Source organism: Rhipicephalus sanguineus, chromosome 1 (genome assembly GCF_013339695.2).
Source record: "Rhipicephalus sanguineus isolate Rsan-2018 chromosome 1, BIME_Rsan_1.4, whole genome shotgun sequence".
NCBI classification, from domain to species: Eukaryota; Metazoa; Arthropoda; class Arachnida; order Ixodida; family Ixodidae; genus Rhipicephalus; species Rhipicephalus sanguineus.
This window is the reverse complement of record NC_051176.1, coordinates 212638386-212663947: the sequence shown is the minus strand read 5'-3', so window position 1 is coordinate 212663947 and position 25562 is coordinate 212638386. Positions and strand designations below refer to the sequence as shown.

Genomic DNA, 25562 nt, shown 5'->3' with positions numbered 1-25562 from the left:
AACAAAAATTTATGTAGGTAATATCAAATACACATGAACACAGGAAAGTTTTCATAACATGAATATGTATGGCTTGAAATCATGTTATAAATGCTGAATGCATCAGTGAATATTTGTAATAATTAAGACATTGCAATTTCTTCTCCTATACAACTAATATTTTTTATAACTAGTTGCCATCTGCAGTTGACACCAGCATCAGTTCTGTGAGGCATGCCTGATGCAATTGGCTATGTGCTGTAATGGACTTTACGTGAATGACCATGTAGAATATGCATTTGTGACATCTCACTGTGTTATACCAAATGCTTTTGATTATCAGAGTATAAAAATATGTACACGAACAAAAAGATCTATTCAGAACACATACATCATATAAATGCATAAAACTTCCTTGGTGGTAACACACCCCACAAAGCTTGTGCAGTGACCTACTAAATAATGTTTTCTTTATATTGACACTGTGACTGCACCATAAGATGATGACTAATCACGTGTATATTTTTCACCTACAGGCTAGAAAATGTGAGGTCCTTATGTACGTGGTGAAGCCACCTTATTATTTCTAAGTTACCAGTGGAAAAAAGGAAGGATTGCAAAGATGTAGAATACAAAGTTTTTGTGCATTCCTCTATCCCATCTGCAACTGCTTAGAATAGCATTGCCTGTTTGATAAACAAGGGTGCAAATAACAGGCCACATTGGCATTTTGAGCACAATCCTATAATGGTGGCAACACTCCAACACCAACGCCACCCTCGTGGGCACACATTGAAGCTATGGGCGTCCATTGGTCAGCCTCAGGGTCATAGACTTCAACTGTGCTCAGGTTGGACACGCCATCATAACCGCCAACCGCAAAAAGCCGGCCACAGTTGGCAACAAGTGCAACTCGGCTACGCGTGACATTCATTGGTGCTACAAACTGCCACTGCTGGGTCACAGGGTCAAAAGCCTCTGTAGTCTGGAGAAATGTGGCCCCGTCATAGCCCCCACAGACGTAAATTTTCCCTCGTAGCACTGCCACTCCAAGGCGACACCGTCGTGTCAGCATTGATGGCATGGGGCTCCACTGGCCAGTCTGCACGTCGTATCGCTCCACCTGTGTAGGCAAATCACCATAACTTCTCAATAGCTCAGAAATTGTTCTAACTACAACACAAAAATATTGTGAAGGGAAGGATATGTGTATGTGTTTTTGGCAATAGCATGGTTATGCAGCAGAAGCTTGGCTGCACACAATGTAGATTGTTTCGGCTAGGCTAGCCTGTACATTTTGTCTAGAAGAGAAAAAGCACAGTTTGGGCTGTTTTCTGTCCTGCACAATGCACAAATACTGTACAGTGGGGTCCACTGTTAAAGGGAACACTCTAATGAGCACCTTTCATTTTGCTGGCCCTCTAACAGCAAGGGGACAGGGAAACATTGCTTATGCACTGCATGAGTCTGTCAAAAAGAGGCAGAACTGTCAGCCACCAGTAATATGCAAATTTTAGCCACTATGTTTTTGCAAGAGAGGGTAATCCAAACATGGGCCGCATGCAAGTGTTCCCTTTAACAGTGGACCCGTCTGTACATGTCCTTGCCAACTGAAATCATGGCCGAGAGAGAGAAATAAACTTTAAAGGGACACTAAAGGCAAATATTAAGTCGACGTTGATTGGTGAAATAGCGGTCCAGAAACCTCATAGTGCTACTTTTGTGCCAAGGAAGTGCTTGTTTTGAAATAAAACCACGTTTTAGTGGTCCGCATTGCGTTAGCGCACTTCAAGTCACCCACCCGAAAGCGGTCTTTCTGACGTCACCGTTGCCGTGCCCAACATTGCCCGCTTTACTGCGTGGTGGCGTGCACCATTCGGGCATCTGGCAACATCACATGCATGCGGCATTCTGTCGAACTTTCTGTCAGAGCGACTTTCATGAGCGTAGAAAACACACGTGGCAGTACGTGATACCGAAACTACCACTGAGACGCGACCGCGTGAGCGAAGCCGGGCGCCGGGCGAAGCGCAGTTCTGCAAAAACGAAACCTTTGAACCACGTGCGCTGTTCCCCATGGCAACGCCAAAGAGGTTCTTTCTTCCATGAATCAAACAGAAACGAACAAGCAGCATTTTATTACGTCTCTTGATGCATGGAAAGTTCTTTTTTTATTGCAGCTAGTTTGATTACTAGTGATTAATTGTAGTTGGATGCTCTCACATCATCGGGATCATTTCCAAAATGTACCACTCGTGGTGCACGTCGTGTGATAATATTGCCGTTTTAGGCGTCATACATTGAGCTTTCACTCTGACATGAATTATTTGCCTTTAGTGTCCCTTTAAGGAGTAGATGGCAATGGTCATCCCCAAATGAGCAGCATGTTCACTCTAGGACGCCATGGTCCATTGCCACCCATTGCATTTCTCCCCCACTCAAACTGGTTCTCAGGGGCATGAGTAACATATGTGGGTCATTCCATATCAAGTGGGCCCGGTGGTTTTTCGACCATCGCCAATCATGCTGAAAAAAATCGTGCTCGTATATGCGAATGTGAGTAGTAGTAATTGAGACATTATATTTCGGGAAACAATTATTTCTCGCCTAAAGGGCGCTTCGAACTTTGCACACGGAAGTGAAACTGTGTTGGGCTAAATAATTTATATAAAATTATTGGTTTGAGCAATTACTACGAAACAATTTTTTTCTTGATCAGGCGGCACCGACGTTTCATGACTATGAGAGTTCATTCATTTTTGTTTTAACTGTCCTTATTTCTGGCCATGACGAAATATCGCAAAATGGTGCACGTTTAACATTTTTTTAGAAAAAGCACACATTTTTTTCGAGAGTAATATGTTCACATTGTGGGCTTTATAAGTTCACATAATACATGATAAAAGTACTATGGGATTTAATGAAGGAAAACGTTGTGACAATATTATGACAAACCTGGGGAAAATAGCATTTTGAGCCATATTGCAGCTTCATTTTTGCAATGTAGCAGTCCAAGTAAAAATATGGCTTATACATCGTTGTGTAGTATGCTTCGTTAGTATAATATCCAAAAAGTTTGAACAGAGTAATTTTTGTTTTAAGAGAGAAAAATATTTTTTAACTGAACAACCACAAGGTTGTGCAAAGTTTGCCTTTGCCTCCCCGTTAATGCAGGATTCCAGTGGGCACCTTTTCACAGTGATTAATACTAAAAGTCCCAAAATTTTTTGTCATTTATGTAATATCACTGTATACAACGTCAGAAACACCAATAGCGCCAATAGGGGTAAGGGCACTGCTGCAAAAGCAGTCGACCAACTTGCTGGAAGTGGGGACCGAACCCAACACCTTCAAATAACTCGAATTTAGGTTTGGTTATAAAAGTAACTTTTTATAACAACCAAACTTAAATTCATATGCTACAGCACAAGCTTTTGCAAACTCAAACACTCACTGATCCAAATATGGAGAGTCCATCATGGCCACCTAGTGCATAAATGTGGCCATCAAAAGCAACAACTCCAGCTGCACTGCGGTGCTTGGACATGCTCGTTACCATAGTCCACCTGTCAAAATTTCATGGTTAAAACGATGCAAATAGAAACTTCACATCCGATAATGCACACAGCTGTAAACAAAGAGAGAGTGAATTTATCAGAAGGCAGAGAGCTTGTGCACAGGGAAAAAGAAAGAGGAAGGGAGAAAAAGAGTGAAGAAGATGATGATGGGGACAGAAAGAGGTGATGCGCATGTACAGTAACCACGCAACACGGTGCTCTTCCCAAAGTCTACTGTCAAGTCCAGTACTCTTGAGAAAGCTGTTAACAATACTTTCATAGTCAGCACTGGAAGGCTTGCGAGAACTGAGGTATCACTATGCTAATATGCAATTCCAAACAAAACGAAATTATATGGCCTCACAGGTAAAGGAAAGAAAAAATTAGACATTTTCTTTGTAGGTAACTTTTACTCTAAGAATAGTATAAGCCATCAAAAAAGACGTGAAAAAAAAAAAAAAAAAACCTAGCAAACTTCCAGCAATGAACTAATCCTATGACAAATTACTTTGCTCAGCTCTTGATGTCATGCAGATACCTATTCTAGATGCAAGGGTATGTCATTATAATATTGATATCGTGGTGCTTGCCATAATCAAGGGCCGTTCACTAGGCCCTACTGCAAATTTTAGTTATAACACCAGAAGTTTCAAGAGGTGTGTTTTACCAAAACAATCCTTCAAATTGGTCAGTTATTGGAGGAGATAAAAGGGACTGAAATGCCCTGTTACCATGTTACCACGAGGCGAGTGCTACAGTCAAGTTTATCCATCTTGCTATTTGCTGTGTAGTGCATTTCCAGCTGTAGCATTGTGCATTCCACATTGAAAAATTAACTGAAGTTACATGCCATGGCTGGTGAAATTGCAAGCAGTGGATATTGCATAGGGGCATTTGTGCATACAACCTTGACTCTTGCTCAAAGCACAGCTCTCTTGAGATGAAGGGCACGTGGCCGTCTGTATGAAACTTCCTGTTTTCTGGAAGCTGTTTCGTAATTTTAGACAAGATGACTAGTGCATTATCTGCATGCTGCACTTGTTTGTTTGCAACGCCTAAACCTAGTGTGGGGCAGCTTTAAAACTATGATAGAACTTATAGGCCTTCTCAGTAGTACACTCAAACCTCGATATAACGAATTATCGGTTATAACGAAGTAAATGAAAAATAGTCTTGTCATAACTACAGCGTTAAAAATAAACATTTATAACGAATTTTCGGATATAACGAAGTTATTTTCGTGGCAGATGTGACTGTTATAATGAGGTTTGAGTGTACACCATCTGCTACACCCACCAGTTCTCAGGTAATGGCTGCCAGTGTCTTTTTCTGTTTCAGACACATACAATAGAGTATGGGTATGACATAGTCAATGGAGAGAGTTGGTTTGAGTGCTTGAGTGTGTACATGAAACAAACTGCTACAAACCTTTATTCTGAATACTAGAATGGTACTAGAATGGTACCGCAACTGGAAGAGAAGGCTACAGTATATGGCATAACAATGCAGAAGAACAGTACAGTAAAAACTCGCTAATTTAACCCCCCTTTCATTTGAAAAACTGGATGATTTGGACATATTCTCTTGTCACGGGAAGCATATGCACTGTTTAATGGCATCAAACTCTTGTCAATGCGGTCATATTTGGCCACAACCAAGTTGATTCGGACAATCCTCGGAGCATGCCCAGCGCAAGGCACCGCAAATGTGTGGCTCAAAAGAGTGAAAATGGTGATCGCAGACGGACAACCGAAATAAGTTGGTGCACTCTGCATCGCCATCATCATCAGTGTGAACCGTACGACAATGACAGGAAAGCCAGAATGCTTCATGCCTATTTGCATTAACCACCGCGTGTGACACCGCGTTGGCCGCAGCCCTTCAAAAAGGCATGGTCGGTATCCACAATCACGTTGTTTGCAACCAAGAGTTCAGAGGCTGCAGCAAACTTATTTCGTTTTTGTTTTTACTCAGTGCACATGAGCTATGTGGGCACTATGTATAATCGCGTCGATAGCAACTGCAGCATCGGCAAGCAGCAATTTTGTCTTCGCCACCTGCCTCACAACTGCGTAGTCACCATGCACGATTGTGCATTAGCGAGTGGCTGCGGTGCTCAGCAGTTTTGTTCAGACTTGAGTGCGTAGGCCGCGCAAATGCCTTCAGAACTGCGTGGACGCTGCCTATGATCACGTTGTTAGTGACCACGATTTCGTCCACAGTGGATCTGGCACTCAGTAGCTTCGTTTTGACTTGCTATAATGTGCGCCCAATGTCACAAAACTCAAACATGGCGCAAGCTGTTGAAGATGAAGAACTTTCAGCTATGGTCCGTATGTTGGCATAAAACTCGCTTGCTACATCGTGATGGACGATAGATCAGTTTCTGGCCATTTTACCGGTGAAAAAAGTATCATTACGTGCATGTGGTGGTGTTGGTGGCAGTACGTAACAGGAAGCAGTGCAGAGCATGTTTCGGGCTAATTTAGACACAGGGGTTTTGTGCCGCAGTCGCATTGTGAAAGTCACAGAATCATGAAAGCACTGCTCTTATGCAATATAAGTACAGGATTTACATATTCATCAAGAAAATGAAAGTGTATTGACGTAATAAACATTCTTCTGTTTTCTTGCACCTGGGGTGTTGGCTTGCCATTCATGATCTTGCCATAAATCTTGTGGCAGAGGATGCCACTGCTCTTCTCATATTGAAACTTTGTAAAAATAGAATATGTTGCAAGAACATTAGCAAAATTTCAAATTGTACGTAATTTAGGGGTTCTCAATTGCCCACTTGGTAGTTTAAGTAGACAATCATAACCATAAAGGATCACTACTAAAGATTTTTTTTTAATGCAAATATCACTGATATAAGATCTGGTAATAACGTAAAGCAGAACCAAAGCACTCACTCATTTTTTTCAGGGTTGTAGCATTCCACTGTGTTTAGGGAGGATACTCCATCATAACCACCGCACACATACAGCTTGTCGTGAAGCACAGCTGCACCGACAGCACTACACAAAAAGGCAAACATTTATCTGCATGAAAACTAGCAGGAGATCAAGCAGAAAAAGCACAAGTTGCATAACAAATTATTTGGTACAACAATACATGGTGTGCTCTTCAATCATGAGTTGTAAAGGAAGTTTGCCTTGATTATTTCATACTGTTCTTAAATTGATGTTTTTACATATGCTTTTGTTTTTACAATACTATATGCAAATGCACATTTTTGCTTATAGGGTGGTGAGAAAAAGAGAGTTGCGGGCAGTAATGAAGAAGCTCTGCAATTAGGGACTTAATTCTGCAGAAACTTTGCAGCAACATGACACATCACAGCATTTTAACCATAGACAAGGCAGTGGTTGAGTAGTTTTACAGCGAAATAAACTGCAAAAGGGTATGATGTTGGGCTAGTTGGTGTTGCATAGTTTGAAGTGAAGAACAGCGCGTAAAACAAGGACGAAGGGAGAACGAACGACACCAGCGCTGGTGTCGCTCGTTCTCCCTTCGTCCTTGTTTTACGCACTGTTCTTCACTTCAAATTACAGCAAAAGCTGTTACGAGGTCACAACAATAGCCGATTTTGGTGGTGTAGTTGGCTGCCACCATCGCCAGCGTTTGCAACACACTATCGCGCACAATGAGAAAAAAAAAAAATCCAGGATCGAGCGGCATTTAAACCCAGACTCTGCATGGCACTTGAGTATTATACCACAGAACCACACCAGTGCTTAAAGGGACACTAAAGGCAAATAACAATTTATGTCAGAGTGAAAGCCCAATGTATGACAACTTCTAAAACGGCAATATTATCAACAGCAGTGCCCTACTTACCGAGAAATTAAGCTAAATGTATCACATCACGAGCGCCACGAGTGGGACATTTTCGAAGTGATCCCGATGACGTAGGGAAGTCAGCCTACAATAAATCACTAGTAATCAAACTAACAGCAGTAAAAAAAGAACATTCTGAGCATCAAAAGACGTAATAAAATGCTGTTTGTTCGTTTTCGCTTGATTCATGGAAAACAAAACCTCCGTGGCGTTGCCATGGGGAACGGCGCGCGTGGTTCAAAGGTTCCGTTTTCGCCGAACTGTGCCTCGCCCGTCTCAGTGGTAGTTTCGGGATCGCGTACTGCCGTGCGTGTTTTGCGCGCTCGTGAAGGTCGCTCTGACAGAAGGTTCGACAAAATGCCGCATGCGTGTGATATTGCCGGACGCCCGAATGGTGCACAACGCCAGTGCTGCAGCAAGGAAACCGGTGTATCTTTTCACTGGGTGCCGCGGAATGAACCCTTACGCTCGAAGTGGCTTAGTGTCATGCCATTGCGCCAGTGTGCTAAACAGTCAAAACCTCTGCGTGTGTGCTCGCTGCACTTTCTTTCGTACTGAGGATTACGAGACCAACCGCAACTTGGTGACGGCTTTGAATGTGCCCATCCGAGCAAGTATTTGCCGCAGCGCCGTTGTTGCTACTGTGGGTCCCGCTACTTCCGCTCGGCTGCTACTAGTGTCGGTGGCCGCGCAGTAAAAGCGGGCAACGTTGGGCATGGCAGCAGTGACGTATGAGAGTCGTATTTTCAGGCGGGAGATTTGAAGCGCGCTAACGCGATGCGGACCACTAAAAACGTGATTTTATTTCAAAATAAGCACTTCCTTGGCACAAAAGCAGCGCTACGAGGTTTCTGGACCGTTATTTCAACAATCAACGTCGACTTAATATTTGTCTTTAGTGTCCCTTTAAAGGCCAACTCCGGCGATTTTTTGACCATGTCAAAGTAATAGTGCTTTTATGTTCCTGAGACGCTCCAGTTACGGGCCCAATAGAAGAAATACTCGGCAAATTGGAGAATAATTTTAAATAAGCAAAAAATCGCAACACCGAAACCAAAACCCAACCAAATGTACTGTCTACGTATGACGTAGCCGTTGTTACGAACGAACCGGAAGTCGTGCAAGGCATGCCGGTCACGCCGGCGCGGAGTATGAAATCTGTGACAGCCGGGACGACCAGCGAAGCGCCGGCCAAACCAGCGCTGTCTGTCGCCTTGTGCACAGCAGACACTCGCTGTAGCGGCCGAAGCGCCAAAGTTAGCGGTGCTCTCGGCTGCGTCACTTCCGTCGCCTTCCCAATACTGACGTCACAGACGCAATGTTGCCAATAATTGTGGGAAGCCAGGAGGGCATTTGCAGACAATCTTTAAGATTCATTTGCAAACAATCTGTGCATGTCTCAAGCCTGTAATTTGGCATAAATGACGGAAACGTGCAAAGGAACGTACCCAGCGAATTTCATTGAGATCCATCGACCTTGAAAAATCGCCGGAGTTGACCTTTAACCCCTTCACAAAAAGATCCTATGCAGGCGTCATGTCGGGCAAGGTATCACGTCAACAGATGTAACATAGCGTGGTAGAAGACTAAAATAACACCAGGCGTCACAAAATGTGAACTGCGCAGAGAGTGGGTGGTTTAAAGCTTCCCACCCATTACAAGAGGCTCGGCCATTATTCTTCATTGTCATCAGCCACAGCATCAAAGTGCACATAATGCCTTACAGATGTGTAACGGTTACCTTGCTTCTTCGCATAAATAATGGCATAATGGTTACTTCCGTACTTTGCAAAATTATGATTTGTGGCGTAGTGGGCACCTTGCAGCTATACTTGTAGTATTCGCCCCAAGAGAAGTTACAATGGGCTCTACAAAAACCACTCTTCCAGCTTTCGCTGCGACTGTGTCGAGTGTTCTGCGCAGGCCTGGTGTTTTTTAAACTACCAAAATGATAGGATATTGACAGGAACCCTAAAAAAAGTCAGTGTCAGTGAAATGATTTCCTGAAGGTTTTCTCACCATTAATCAATGATGTTTTTTGGGCCTATCACTTCTAAAAGAAAAAGGACACTGGTTTTCTTGGAACAGAGAGCAAAAGTGAACCACGTAAATAATTTGGAAGATGTCCTCAAGAAGGAGATGCTGCCTTGGGCTGAATCATACTTTGACCATATCAGCAGGATTCAACTTGAGCTCACATGGCCAAAGTGGTGCACCAATATTCCATGAAAAACTTCTATGATTAAATTTCAGCTTCATGTGATTTTGGGCCATGGCTCCTATTTTTGCAGCGTGTGATGGTTTTTGATGTTGCACGATCATTGGACTAAGTATAGTTTGGTTCAGTGAACATGATAACATTGTCATCGCATCACTTTAGACAACATGCAACATTCTCATGACAATGCTTCTCATGACATTCTCATGACACATGCGCAACGCTTAAGTCACTTTCGCCGCAGTACACTGGCACTCATGTGCATTCTTAGTATGCGGAAAAGCATACTAAGAATGGGAAGGGGCTAGCAGCTGTCACAGGACAGCACATTTTGTGTCCCTTGATTACGAACGTGTGCATGCGCCGTATAATAACGAGTACCAGCATAATCGCTGATGTCTAAAAACTCGCACTTTACGAATATTCCGAATTTGAAGGTCCCCAGGTTGGCGGGTATGTGTATGTGAATGTTTCATTTCAACAGAAGCTGGTATGTTGCCCCGAGTCATATTTATGAGAACGTCTGATAATTAAAAGAAAATTCTGAGTTCCCTTTGAGTTTTAATTATGCAGAGCCTACTGTACCAAAAGTGGAGGTGAATGGGAGCTCGATACGTGCATAGTATAATTCTATGCTTTTGCATGGCATTTTCAAGAAAATTTTACAGCCAATACAGCAAATAATTCTGTGTACCTGTGTTTGACTGAATATTATGGTAGCTATAAGCAAGACCATAATACCTAGCATGACATCCAACATTTGTGCTCGTCTAATATTGGAGGCGACATGCTTGCATCTCTCATTGATGCCACACAACTTAATATACAAGCACATCAAAGTGCAAATGCACCAGTTCCAAGTGAACTGTGTGCAGATGAAAACTGCTAAGACAAGGAAACAGTCTAAACTCAGACACACACCTGCGCTTGCAATTCATTGACGCTACTCGACTCCAAATGCGGCTTTCAGGGCTAAACACTTCTACAGTACGAAGTCGTTCCAAGCCATTGTAGCCACCAATGGCGTAAAGCTTTCCTCTGAGTACAGCAACACCAACTCGACTTCTAGTCATTGACATTGCTTCGGCAACCTGCCAGTGTCCGAGCTTGGGATCATAAACCTCCACAGTACTCTGAGAATCACCTGCAAAAACAAAATACAGAGTTCAGCACTGAAAGGCATGTAACAGAAGCAGCAGAGAATGAAATGTAATGTACAAGAAACAAAAAGAAATGTAAAAAAAAGACTAATTTTTAACATCTTGTTCACAAGCCAAGTTTCTCACTTTCTGTTCCATTTGTAGACCTGAAGACAATAGAGTTTCATTAACAAAAGTTACTTAAAGAAGCACTGGCATAAAATCTTGACAGCGAGATAACTTGTCAGATAGATTTGTGTAGACACACACATATCTTTATCTACAAAAATATCAACGGCAAATATGGCCTAGAACATATTTAAAATCAATTTTGAAGTGTATGCTGCACACTTGAGCGCAAAGCGGAGCACCTCGCAATGTTGACATCAATTTGAATTTAATGTAAACCACTAACAGCCACCCATGCCAAGCTGTTCACTGGCATTCCCCGGCATGTGCTCTCTGCCACGGTGGTTGATGTGGCACTCATGTGCATACACTGCCGTGCACAGCGTGCACGTCACTGTTTTGTGTGGTCACGTGGACAGCTGTTTACAATAAAACCGCCCTGGTCGAACCTTCTTTGGTGCTCTCTGAAACCAAAAGTATGACTGGGCACTATAAAAACGTCTCCAAATAATTCGGCGTATGTGCTTGAGCAAACAAGGTTTCCAGTCATGATAAGCGGGTCATTAGCTACTTAGTGCAACAGAAAATACAACATTGGATTGCTCAGTGCTTGCCCATTCTATGTAGAGTGGGCAGAGGTTGCCAAAAGCCCAGCGTGAAGCACCACTGTGGTTCACTTGTGATGCAAATTTTTAATAACCCACTACTAAATTACATTCTTTACACGGAGCTAATGAATCCTGATCTAGATGATCAGGACATTCCCTACCAACTCACTACATTTGTATACAACTGACAAGATAGTTTTGGGGTATCTTTCAGATGAGAACGTAAACCTTCGATAAGCTGCAAAAAGGTGCAGAACTAGCATAAATAGGCTGCTTAATTGTTCATAACCCAATAACTTGGAATTGTGCCTGTAGCACATTCTTGTTGGCCTTTTAGTAGAACGAAAGCACAAAATATATGAACATGAGCTAGTGCTGTCCTCTCCGAAGATGAAGACGACAAGTGTGTGTGAAGTGCTTGCTCGTGGGGCTCCTCAGCCATCTTGTTTGGCTACTGCTACACTCCTGTAAATATTATTAAATCGACCTCTTACCTCCGTCACATTTGGTGGAAGGGCTGGGTAAGTGCGGCAAATATAGAATATAGTATATACAGTATCAAACATTTCAGGATTGAACAAAGGAACGAGAGGAAAAACATACTATCCAGCACTGGCGTAGACAGGGGGGGTCCAAGACCAGTAATCCGCTTTAAAAGATAGCAGGTAATGATAACATGTTTGGGTAAGCACATGCTAAAGGTGTGCAGTATGCTTCTACTACACTATGCCACACATGCTGTCAGAGAGGTGAAGTTGCTTATCATGACATAAGTGTGTGCTGCAATTTTCACAGGACATGGTTACGTGAGTACTGCAGAAAAGTCCTTGTGGCGAGCAGCCTTTTACTGTTCATATGGGATTTAGCGGACCAAATGCATATCATAAAAATCTCAGTTGGCCAATGAACTAGATCAGGGGTTCTTAAGCTTGCGAGTCTTGGGGAACCTCAACAGCTTTTTCAGAGTATGATGACATTTGGAAGCAAGTGGGAAGGGGGGGAGGGAGGGTTAGGAGAGGATGGTTCTCGATGCATGCAGCAATATTAACACCACCCGCATTGGCCGGTTACCTTTAATATATGGAACTACAGATAATACATTCCTCCACCCCCACCCCCCCTAAGTTGCGCAAGTTGCGTAAAGTGCCCACTGACCATACACTGCATGATTAAGGCACCATGCCGTAAGCAATGTGTTCATGCAAACTAAGCGCAGTATGTCACAAGCAGGGGCATAGCCAGGGGAGGGAGGTTGGGAGGGTTCAGCCCTCCCAACCTCCCCCCTGGCTTAAATAGGTGCAAATGGGGTAAAGCGGGAGCAGGTCGCATTCGTTCTGACCGCTCACGGAACCTTTAAATGTCCTTTCATGGAACCCCTGGGTTCTGCGGAACCCAGTTTGAGAACCCACATACTAGATGAATGTTGGTGTCGAAAAGCTTCTTCTGGGAATGTATTAACAGGGAAATAAGCATCACAACTCTATAAGGCCATTCTTGCATTGCCAGTAGTGAGTGTTGGCACAGGGAAATCATGAAAAATGGGACCGTATTAAAGGGACACCAAAGGCAAATATTAAGTCGATGTTGATCGTTGAAATAGCGGTCCAGAAACCTCGTAGTGCTACTTTTGTGACAAGGAAGTGCTTATTTTGAAATAAAATCACGTTTTAGTGGTCCGCATCGCGTTAGTGCGCTTCAAATCACCCACCTGAAAGCAGTCTTTCCGACTTCACTGTTGCCGTGGCCAACGTTGCCAAAAAAAGTGAGCACGCAATTGGTACGTTGAAAATAGTGCAGGTAGATGTCATTTGTACATGCCTACATATGCCTCAGTGACATTTTAATGATTAGGTGAGTACTTGTCAAGTTAGAAACATAACGGAGACTAATTAGCTAAATCTCATGAGCAAAAAAAATAGTAGTGGCTACTACAGTATACTAGAAACAATACGCACTAGGTGTACTTCGCGTAACGACGTTCCTCTTTTTTTAAATCATGCTGCTCGATATTTGGGACACCTGTATGTGTGTATGTATATATTGTGGGCATTCATCAGGCGCTTCATCATCTGTACATTATCACCATCACATAGTGTTTTTCATCATCTTCGCTTGTGGGGACATATCTTGAGATTGTTCTGTGCCTCGGATGTGTTCGGTTCACTAAGTCTCGAAGGCTTATTAAAGGCGTGTCAACTGTGACGTCACAAGTGGTGGAGAGTGCTCATCGGTTCCCCGTCCTCTCCTCGACCGCTTTACCTCCTGGAGCTTCGTTCAGGTCGCCGTTTGTGCCAGTTGTCCACCAGCATGCCCCATGACGAACCCTCAGGCACTTCTTCATCTACCTCTTCCGCTACGGCTGCCGCGGCTTCTCCACCTTGGATCGTCAGCGGGCCCCATCGCAATCCCCATTTATTCGCTGGACTTTGCAATGAAGATGTGGAGGATTGGCTCGATCAATACGACATCGTCAGTGCTGCAAACCATTGGGACGATCCGCACAAGCTCCGCCACGTCTCCTTCTACCTCACCGGCGTGGCGAAGACATGGTTTTTCAACCACTAGATTGACTTTTTCGACTGGAGCACTTTCAAAGAGCGTCTCCGACAAGTGTTTGGCACTCCAGCGGTTCGGTCCGCCCTTGCGAAGAGAACACTGGACACTCGCAAACAAGAACTGGGCGAGTCTTATACCTCGTATAAAGAGGATGTCCTTTCCCTTTGCCGTCGCGTCAACGCTTCCATGGGACAGTCAGACAAAGTGCGTCATCTCCTGAAAGGCATCGCGACTGTCGCCTTCAATGCTTTGGCGATAAAGGACCCGGCTACCGTCGCTGATATTGTAGCTACGTGCCAGCGTCTGGACGAGCTCAAATCCGCACGGTTGCAGCCGGACACCCCTCATAACAACCATACTGCGGATATCTCATTGCGCGCGATGGTCCGCGCCATCATATGAGAAGAACTGCAGTCGCTCGGCTTTTCAGTGGGTGCGGTCCCTTCTCCCGCCTCCAGTACCAGTTTGCATGACGTTGTTAAGGAGGAGTTGGTGGCTATGACTGGTGCTGTGTATACAGACCCTCTCGTCCCTAGGCCACAACCAACATACGCACAAGTCGCCGCATTTACCCCGGCCACCGTTCCATCGATGCCACTGAAGGCGACGCCAGCCCACCTGGCTTCAATATCCCCCAGCGCACATAACCAGCCCTACTATCCACCATGGCGCCCGACGCGACCTACGTGCTACTACTGCGGCTATCGTGGACACATCGCCCGCTTCTGTCGCAAGCGTCAGCAAGACGAGCGTCGTGGGTTTGACACTTACGAACGGGACGACTTTTCCACTGGGTCCACTTTCCAGTGCCGTCCTTCTGAAACGCTTTCCGGCCGCTCCCCCTCTCCACCTGCAACGTTCGAGACGACTCCGAGCTACCGTCCTCCCAGGCGCTGCTCGCCGTCACCACTTCATCGCTCGACATCACCACTTCGACCAGCCTCTCAGTTCGCCGACCATCGCCCGGAAAACTAAATTATGCAGCTTTTGGAGGAAAGGCTGCATCTAGCGAAATGAGAGAAATTCCTCCCGCACGTCCACATAATATCTCTGTTTTGGTAGAAGGCATAGAAATGGAAGCATTAAGAGACACTGGTGCTAGTTTGTCAGTTATTCACGGTGGTTTGTGGTCGCGTCTCCGGAAAGTTACTACTCCCTACGGTGGACCTAGGCTGCTCGCTGCTCAAGGGCACGCCATTCGACCTTCCGGCATGTGCACTGTTCGTGTCTACATTGATGGAGTTCTGCATTATATACGATCCGCAGTGCTTAGTTCGTGTGCCCACCAGCTCATATTAGGATGAGATTTTCTGTCAACGGCGTCCGCTACCATCTGCTGCCAGCAACGTGTTCTCCACATGAATGATACCGCCTATTCGCTTCACGCAGATGACACACCATTTCGCTTTCTTGCTGCAGAAGACACCGAGCTGCCTCCCCGCAGTCAGCGAATTGTTGCCATCACGTCTGATGCCATTGACCATGGTGACCTGCTCGTACAACCATCTGCACGCTGTCTCACCAGAGGGATAGCCTTTCCATCAGGGCTGGTGCGTTTCGACGATGGCTCGGCATTCGTTTGTGCAACAAACCCGACATCCGAAAAAATTATAATTCCTAAGGGTATAATTGGCTTGCGTCGCTATATCAGAGCCTTTTTCTGTTGTTCCTCTTCAAGCGGCTTCCCCTGAAGATCACTCTGTTGGACCATCCATATCCATCTCCACCCTTGAAGCTGCCATCAGCTCCGACCTGACCCCTTCGCAGTCACAACAGTTGATCGCCTTGCCAACCAAGCATCAAGCTTTGTTCGACGTGCATTCCCCTGTATTAGGGCAGACATGCGTCACCACGCATCGGATCGAGACTGATGGTACGACATGTTGCGACGGAAGATAATACGCCCCTCGGCTAGTCCTTGGTCATCTCCCGTCGTACTAGTTCGAAAAAAAAAGATGGTTCTGTACGATTCTGCGTGGATTACCGGGCGCTAAATAAGATCACGTGCAAGGACGTATACCCTATGCCACGTATAGACGACGCATTGGATTCGCTGCAGGGGGCCGAGTACTTCTCGAGTCTCGATCTACATTCGGGATACTGGCAAATACCGATGCATGAGGACGATAAAAAAAAAAAAAAAAACGGCGTTTTCGACCCCAGATGGACTTTACGAGTTCAATGTAATGCCCTTCGGCCTCTGCAATGCTCCCGCAACATACGAGCGCATGATCGACACCGTTCTGCGTGGCCTCAAGTGGAAGACTTGCCTGTGCTATTTGGATGATATTGTTGTTTTCTCGTCAACGTTCTCTCAACACCTACAACGTTTGGAGGAAGTGCTGACGTGCCTTGCTAACGCTGGTCTTCAGCTGAACACGAAAAAGTGTCATTTTGACAGCAAGACAATTAAGGTCTTAGGCCACATTGTGAGTAAGGATGGCATTCGTCCTGATCCCGACAAGGTTTCGGCGGTTCGTCACTTCCCTCGTCCCGAAAAGAGCAAAGATTTACGCAGTTTCCTTGGCCTCGCTTCCTACTTCAGCCAATTCATATGAGACTTTGCTTCAATAGCGGCACCTTTGCACAAATTACTCGGTTCTGGTGTTCCCTTTGACTGGTCTCCCGAATGTGAATCGGCATTCAGCCATCTGAAAAACGCCCTCACGTCCGAACCTGTACTTCGCCATTCTGATGAAACAGCACCTACGCTCCTGCATACTGACGCTAGTGGTCACGGCATCGGTGGTATTCTCCTGCAGCGAGATCAGTCATCACGTGAGAGGGTTGTCGCATATGCAAGCCGCGTACTGACCAACGCTGAGAAGAATTACACCATCACTGAGCAGGAGTGCCTAGCTGCTGTTTGGTCGGTGCAGAAGTTTCGACCTTATCTACATGGCCGTCATTTTACCATCGTTACAGACCACCATGCTCTATGTTGGCTTTCAACACTCAAGAACTTATCAGGTCGCCTTGGTCGATGGATTATACGTCTGCAAGAATACCATTTCACTATTACCTACAAGTGTGGTAAAAAGCACCAGGACGCAGATGCGCTTTCTCGCTGCCCACTTCCTACGGCACCGTGCACTGGTTCTGCTACTAACTTCAGCGATGAATGCTCGGACAGTCCTTCCATGCATGTCTCTTCCTTAGCCGCTCTTGACCAGATCTTTCCTGACGACCACGGCTCGATGATGTCTCATCAACTCGCTGACTCCTACTGTCGACGCATTATAGACCGCCTTCAGGGAAATTCGCGGCCACCTAATGCCCGCCTTCGTCGACAGCTCACGCAGTTCAAGCTTGATAACCACGTCCTTTACCGTCACATCTATCACCCAGACGGTCAACGCTGGGTGCCCGTTCTGCCTCGCTCTCTTAGAGCTGATATTCTTAAGGGGAGACACTGGTCTGGGAGGCGGCAAAATTTCGAAAAAAACAATTTTCTGAAATATTTTGTTTGATAATCTAGAAGGTCTAAAAAAAGCCATTTATAAAATATTACAGACATTTAATGCATACTCGTTGAGTTATTTGGTCTTGAAGCCAGTTTCATGACCATTTTTGCTCACCAAAGCACCTCAAAAAGTCCCATTCAATAGCGCACCGTGCAGAAACCACATTAAGTATCACAGCCATTTTGGTCTCATTTGAAAGACACACTTTTCTACTAGCTGTTCCTAGCACAAGAACGCTTTTCATCTGGCAGAGGCGAAGCCATTGCACTTAAAAAAAAAAAAAAAAGAAGTGCTTGCACAGCATTGGTGCATTTCTATCACACGCGGTAAATTATTCCTTCCATCTTGGATACTTGAGGATGCTTCTACTAGACAGTGGTGCATCGTCGCATTGTCCACCATTTTGCGGAGATGCCTAACTGATGACAGTGCAATGGCAGGAAGTCATTAGAAGTTCAGAATTGCTCGTGCATTTGGGAGGAAGTGATATCGGTGGCTGCAAGAATGCAGCATATCACCAGCGAGGCCAGAGTGAAAAACCATACTAAGATGAATAATGATGACTATGTTCCTGGTGGCTTCTACTATCCTAAGAATACCAATTCAGGCCTTTTGCAGTTCAAAATAAGTGCCCACCATGTTTCTAAACTTCTTTTCCCATTTTCTCAAAACCACATTCTTCATCACTATATAGGCTGTTGCCCAAATATCTTTTGATGTAGTGGTCAGATTTTGATAATTTTTGCAGTATTTGAAAGCTTATGCATTGATTAGTGCAAGAAAACCAAGAAATTACAACATTTTTATTCGGAACTGTGATTTAATTAGCAGTAAAATTAAGCAACAGTTTCTGATTTCTCATGAGTGTACTTGTTAAGGCCATAACTTTTGAATGGATACAGCTAAAAATTAAGTAATGGTTATGTTGCACTCTCTGGTGTTTATAGGATGCAGTGATATCAAACTCATAAAGGTATTTTGTGAGAAAGCTGTCAAAAGTCTGGGCAGAATGCAAGTGTATGGAACAGTCAATATCTTAAAATCCATGCATCATAGACAAAAAATAATTGCATATTTGTTTTCAGCAGTCGAAAATCCATATTGTGTGTAAATTTCAGCTAGAAATACTGAAAATTAAGACAAGCAGTTTTCAGACCAGTGTCTCCCCTTAAGGCCTGTCACGACGACATGACTGCTGATCACCTTGGTTTCCAGAAAACGTATGACCGCATTAAAGGTCGCTTCTATTGGCCTGGCCTATCCATCCACCAGTGTAGCGAAGTACGCCACTTCCTGCAACCTTTGTCAGCGCCGAAAGCTTACGACATCACCTCAAAGCGGCGAGCTGCAACCACTTCCGTGTCCGTCGGCACCATTCGAAGTCGTTGGCATTGGATCTGTATGGTCCTCTTCCCACGACTCCCACTGGTCATCGCTGGATAGTGACAGCTGTCGACCAATTGACACGTTACGCCGAAACAACCAGCGTGACTTCGGCGTCGGCTTCTGAAGTGGCTGCATTTATGCTTAAAGCCCTAATCATGTGTCACAGTGCTCCTCGTGTCATTCTGAGTGACCGTGGAAAAGCTTTCCTTTCACAAATTGTTGAGGAATTGCTCCAAGCCTCCGGTACCACGCACAAGACAACCTCCAGCTATCACCCCAAAACCAACGGGCTAACTGAGCGATTTCATCGCACATTCTCTGACATGATAGCCATGTACATTGAGCCATACCACACAAACTGGGACGCAATTTTGCCATTTGTAACTTTCGCATATAATACCGCCGTACAACGCACAACTGGCTACTCTCCATTCCTTCTTGACGTCTCTTTCTTGTCCACTCCTGTCACTCCATCTGCATCTTCCTGTGAACAATATGTGTCCCGCATCCTCCACTGTCGCCAGCTCGCCTGAGTGAACACTGAGGCAAGACAACAGCACCGCAAGAGTCTCCATGACGCATCTCACAGTGCTGTGTTCTTCCACCCCGGCGACGAGGTGCTACTCCGAACACCAGTTCGCACTTCTGGCTTGTGCGACAAATTTCAATTTCGGTTTCTTGGCCCATACATAGTCTTGGAGCAGACCTCTCCCGTTAATTATTGCGTCGAACCTGTTATTGCTGCAACTGACCGGCGCCGTTGCGGTACCGAGATTGTGCATGTATCTCGTATGAAGCCTTTTAACAGGCGTTCTCCGTACCTTTAAGTTGCGGCCAGGATGGCCGCTTGCACGCGGGGGAAATTAGTGCGGGCATTCATCAGGCCCTTCTTCATTATATGTAAATTATCACCATCACATGGTGTTCTTCATCATCTTCGCTTGTGGGGACATATCTTGAGATTGTTCTGTGCCTCGGATGTGTTCGGTTCACTAAGTCTCGAAGGCTTATTAAAGGTGTGTCAACTGTGACGTCACAATATATTTATATATATATATGAGGTGAACTCGAGTAAGATGCACCCCTCTTTCTTCCAAGGTACCTTATAACTAACACCCAATACAATTTCAGCCATGATTACTTTAGACATTTTAATGATTAGGTGAGTTCTTGTCGAGTTAGAAACATAATTGAGACTAATTAACTAAACCTCATTAACAAAAGTTAGTAGTGGCTACTACAGTATACTGGAAACAATATGAACTAGGTGTGCTTCGCGTAACGACGTTCCTCTTTTTTAAAATCGTGCTGCTTGATATTTGGGACACCCTCTGTGTGTGTATGTGTGTGTGTGCGTGTGTGAGAGAGAGTGTGTGTGTGTGTGCGCGTGCGTGTGTAGGAGGTGAACTCGAGTAAAATTAAAATGCACCCCTCTTTCTTCAAAGGTACCTTACCAATACAATTTCAGCCATGATCACTTTAGAGTTCCCTTTTGTAGGACCGTCTATTGTGCTAAATTACAAATCACCAAGTTGCTTTAAAGATGCCACGAAAATGAACTTGCTTTCTGGTGCTGACTGAACTCAGTTCTAGCAGGTCTATTCTGTTGGACGGATCGGCTTGGTGGAGTGCTGTATGCATAATTATTTTTTTAGTTTGTCACATTGTGCTTGTAAACATTTGTGTGTTATTACAAATTTTTATTAGCGTATACCTGTATACCAAATTCTTGTTTCTTAGAAATAGTCTTATGTTATTCTTTTTTTTTTATTTACCTGTACCAATATTTACGCTTATTCTTTTGCACAAACTTTATGTATGCCCTTGTGTTCTGTGCTGCCTCATTGTTAGAGCAATGTATAGGTGACAAGGCATCAATCAGGCAGGCAATGTTCTGCCATTAGCCTTGCCATCCAAGACTCACTCTGTGTCTGAAATAAATAATCTGGGAAAAAAAAACACACACCCTTTTAGAATTATGAGGCATGCTGTATTGCGCCACCTCGAATTAATTTCGACTTCCTGGATTTTTTTTTTAACACACACCTTAATCTATGTGTACAGGTGCTTTTGTATTTTGCCACCATTGAAATGCAGACGTGGATGGGAATCGAACCTGGTTAGCAGTGCAGCCAATAGGAAGGGTAGGCCAAAACTTTTCCGGTTCTCATGTATTTTGCAATTTTAAATTGCAACATTCAAGTAGTGGAACTGACCTGCTTTAGTGAGACCACCAACGGCATAGATGTGACCTGCCACATCAGGACAGCAGCGAGGCCGAGTGCGAAAACCCTGCAACAATGGCCGACGCTCAGGCATGAGCAAATAGTCTCGTGCCTCATCCAGTAGGTCACGACATCGGTGGCAACCACGCACTAAAGGCTCTGCAGCTACCCGGTCTGCCAGAAACTGGGGGCTCAGCAGTGGCAATCGGACATGTGCCAGCACCTCTGGCAATATTGCGCCCCGGTTTTCACGGTCATACAGCACCCATGACATCACTGCTTCAAATACCTGCAAAAGGGAACAGTGCAAGTGAACAGTGTTGCTGCCAGGGTGGTCAAAATGTAAATCCCAGAAATAACAACTACACAAGCTTTTGGACGCAAAGTCATGTGGTATTCAATGGGCACCAGCAATCTAATTCATAAATTACTGTGGTGGCATTTTACAACTTCAGCAAGTGCAAACTGATAACACTTATTTAATGAAAACAAGCACCGCACAAAATATTAAGAAAAGCAGGTTTGCTGAATGGAGCACCAAGCACACCCACTTGAAAAAAAAGAGCACGAGCAGGGTAAAACACAACATGCATAGACAGGGAAGCTAGAGAATAGGGTCCAACAGCTGAAAGGAAGTCTATAGTAACTCTGCAGCATTTCTAGTACACCTGAAGTTCAACTTTTCAGGAATAAAGCCAGCGAGTGAAGAGTGTGAGAAACTGAGCTGCCCAAAATGATGATTGCCTAAAGCTTACAGTCTGGCATTGCAAAAAGAAGTGCTCAAACATGTCACAGCAGTATCCACAAGTTGGACACAAAGAGCTTGGCACATGTATAAGCCACAGTACAAGACCTACCACATTAATTGCACTTGACATGCAATTTCAGCACAATGGGCCTTACATAGAAACATGAGACATTGGGCTAATCGGTGCAACATTTGAAGGTAAATAAGAGCTAATGCCGAGGAAAGGAAACAGATACAGACAGAAAACATGTTCAATTTGCAAAACAATCTTTCCTGCTCTGTTTCCTTAGCATGAGTGCTCATCTACCTTCAAAAGACGCTTACACAATGGTTTAAATCAGAAACCCTGGTAACACACTGAGTATTGTAGGTTGCAGCATTATAAACATAATGTTACTATTATTATTTTTTTTTTGTGAGCAACATTATCATACTGCTCATTGCTGAATGTTAGCAAATTTTTCTTTGTTTCATGACTTCACGACGATGCTCATCATGTCATGTCCAGAGTTTCTAGACAAGCTATTTGCAAATGAAAGTGATGTTTTAATCAATGCTTCCTACTCCTCAAATTCATTGAGTGTCGTCTTTCGAGAGCAGCAAGCATGCTACATTGTTTATATAACTTTTGAACATATGTGCTAGTACTCTCTCAAAACTTCCAGAATATTTGTTTCTTCACTTTAGTGATTACTTTAGGAGAACAAGAAAAACTGATTACACCATTTCACTTTCTAGCTATGCAAATTTAGGACATTCACCTATGAGCCACACTAATTCTTCTGTTCACTGTGCTATCCATGTGCTCAAGGTGCTCATGCACACAGTGTTGGAAACCACTCCCTTCTGAACAAATCATGTACACAGGTTCAGTGGGACTTGCTCTGTATCGCACTATTTATAATAGAAGCCACTTAAATCACTACGCGATAGGCATGCAAGATGAGAACACACAAACATCATTATACAGCTTGCACCACATGTTTAGTCAGGTACCACTTTAGAAGTCTGCGGCATTTTCTCCTCAAAGGCAGACGCACAGAAACCTGCACCAATGGGCGCATGCCCCAGACTGACATCGTAAGCCAAATGGGCGGTGACCCCGCCTTAGGAAAACACTGCCGAGTGTATAAGCGGAACTATTCCTTTAGTTTCAGAGGAAATCAGCCGCTGTGCTTCGGTCATCTGGGTGGAGCCTCTCTGGACTTCTCAAGCTGCACCAGACTCTAGTTCCTATCCGAATATCCAGACGCTGAATTTTTTTGTTATTAAATTAGATGAATTCTGGGGCTTTACATGCCAAAACCATGATCTGATTATGAAGCGTGCCATAGTGGCAAACTCCAGATAAATTTTCACCACCTGGGATTCACAGGTGTTCTTGCATTTCGGCTCCATCAAACGCGCCAGCTGTGGCCTGGAATCAAACTCACATCCTCGAGCTTCGCAGTGCAACACCTTACCTGCCATGGCAAATTTTGTATGGTGCAATCTGTGAAATAGCAATTTAGAATTGAGTCTCAGCTGAGACTCGAGTCTCAGCAACGGGAATGTTTTTCTTAGCATCAACACATCTGCTAATGATCAAGGCTTCGTTACAGCAACCTGCCGAGAAGCTTGCTACGTAATGGCTATTACCATTAAAAGCAGTATGTCAGATATATTGAGGTGCAATACTACGGCAGTCTACTATTCATTTAATAATAATAAAAAAAATTTGTAGTGTACATATGTGTATGAAATAACTCATTTTTCTGCCTTTTCTCAGCAAAATTTGTTTTCACACAATGTATACCCATTTTTGCTTGCCTAATGTATAAACTAGAATCAGTATTTATGTTGGAATGATGCATGAGACATATAGAAAGCAAGAGTTATAAATGTGATAAAAAGCTCAATCCCTTTGCTTAAGCATACCTTTGGTTTGCACATCCTTTGGTTAAGCATCCCTTTGGTCTGCAGGTAGCTGCCATCAGGCAACTACCTGCACAAAGTTTTGCAATATAATAAAGTGCTGGCAGAGCTGGTCTGCGCATTGTTCACCCACCATTTGAACATTGCCACTTTCTCACCTCTTCTTAGTAGGATGAGAACATTTAAAACATCCAATAAAATTAGAAATCCATTAGTAGTACATGTAGAGAAACAAATGAACTCCAAGGGGCAAATGATCAATAGCATGCATAGTATTCAGAGCATGGAAATCAGTGCCTTTCATTCGTATCTGCTATGTAAACACAGATGCCTAGTAAAGCGTGGTAGCAATGTTGGTGTCACCCAAACTAAGAACCTATTTAAATATTTTCCTTTTTTCAATCTAACAAAAAGTCTATACCTGCTCCTCAGAAACAACATAGAGCTGGTCCCAGCCAATGATTTCAATCGCGTCTTGCAGGGGGAGTGCAAGGAATTCATCTGACTGGCAGACGTCCAAAAAGTGCTTCTGAATGAATTTGTTAGTGGCCTCAACCAGGCCAGGGCAGCCAAGAGTGTCCGCAAACGAACGTATGCCCAAGACATTGGTGGGATGAAGCCTGCGCAAAATAGGCAGCAACAGGTTACCATGGAAGTTCGAGGGCACGCCAACAGTGTGTACCCAATTAAAATTAAAACACCAACGCTTACCTTTTAACAAGGAACTCCGAACACGCCTCCCTTACTTTGAGCAGCTGGAGAAATGAAGCACCAACGAGCAAAGACTGCACGTTGGTGGCTGTGATATTCACCTTGCCGCTATACGCAAAATTGATGAGAGCTTCCAGTGCCCTAAAATACAAAATAATGTGAACGTTCCTCGCACGGAAAGAAGAAATATTAACTTACGAGGCCTCAATGCCACGAATGGTAATCTCCTTTTGTTTGCTTTCCATCATATCGTGCATGAACATAGCGTAAAAGTAGGGTATAGTGGAGGCCAGGACAATTCTATGCGCGGTGAAGATTTCATCGTCGACCTAGGCAACCAAAGAGAGCCAAGCTTTACATTTTTTCCAAGCACTCATTGTAAAAAGGCAATGAACACAAGGTATTCACCTTGAGCGTGATGTCACATAGCTTTCCCTGCCTCCGAATTTCCTCAATAAGTCCAAAACTTGATGCTGGCAGGTCGCTTTGAGAAAACATGTAACATTCATCCGCAGCCATGTCCGCACTTAATTGCTTTCACTTAAGTACAAAGAAACTTTCAGACATAATTGCGCACGCTCAAGAGGGAACGCAACTTAGCGACCAGCCGAAGAGCAGCACTCGCCGCAGCTTTGATAACACATAAAGCTACTTGACGTGAAACCGGTCCCGCCTTTGATCGTCTCGAGATTACTGTGCAAGAAACATTGCCATGGAAGGCACTGAACAGTATTCATGAAGGCATCGAAAACTCATCAATGGTTAAACCAGTTAAACGCTATCGAACCGGAGCGAGTGAGCAGACCAGCAGACCACCGTCAACTTGTCGAGCTTTAATGAAAGAAAAAAAAAAGTGTATCCAGCTAGGGGCTTCAATTTTCTGCTTTTAAAGGGGAAAAATATAAAGCAAACGTGGTGTTTGACTTATGGAATCAGTATGTCAAATTTTATCTACAATTTCAAAAGTGCGCACGAATTTCTGCACGTCACGATTCGGAGTACCGTAGTTGCCGTAGTTACGATGCGTGCGAGGAGACAGATGCCTCTATGAAGTTATTTTCTTTTTCATACGAAAGCTCAAAATAACG

General features: G+C 44.2%; 1 protein-coding gene across 1 annotated transcript; it reads right to left on the bottom strand.

Annotated features, from left to right (window-relative positions):
- Positions 1 to 588: 588 nt before the first annotated feature.
- Positions 589 to 25291, bottom strand: LOC119406964 (kelch-like protein 18). The gene is made up of 9 exons (XM_037673784.2): positions 24883 to 25291; positions 24673 to 24803; positions 24475 to 24615; positions 24185 to 24383; positions 21093 to 21390; positions 10516 to 10738; positions 6449 to 6553; positions 3434 to 3545; positions 589 to 1102 (listed from the first exon to the last, which is right to left on the bottom strand). The coding sequence occupies exons 1-9, from the start codon at positions 24991 to 24993 to the stop codon at positions 722 to 724; spliced, it is 1701 nt and encodes a 566-aa protein (XP_037529712.1). The 5' UTR covers positions 24994 to 25291; the 3' UTR covers positions 589 to 721.
- Positions 25292 to 25562: the final 271 nt, after the last annotated feature.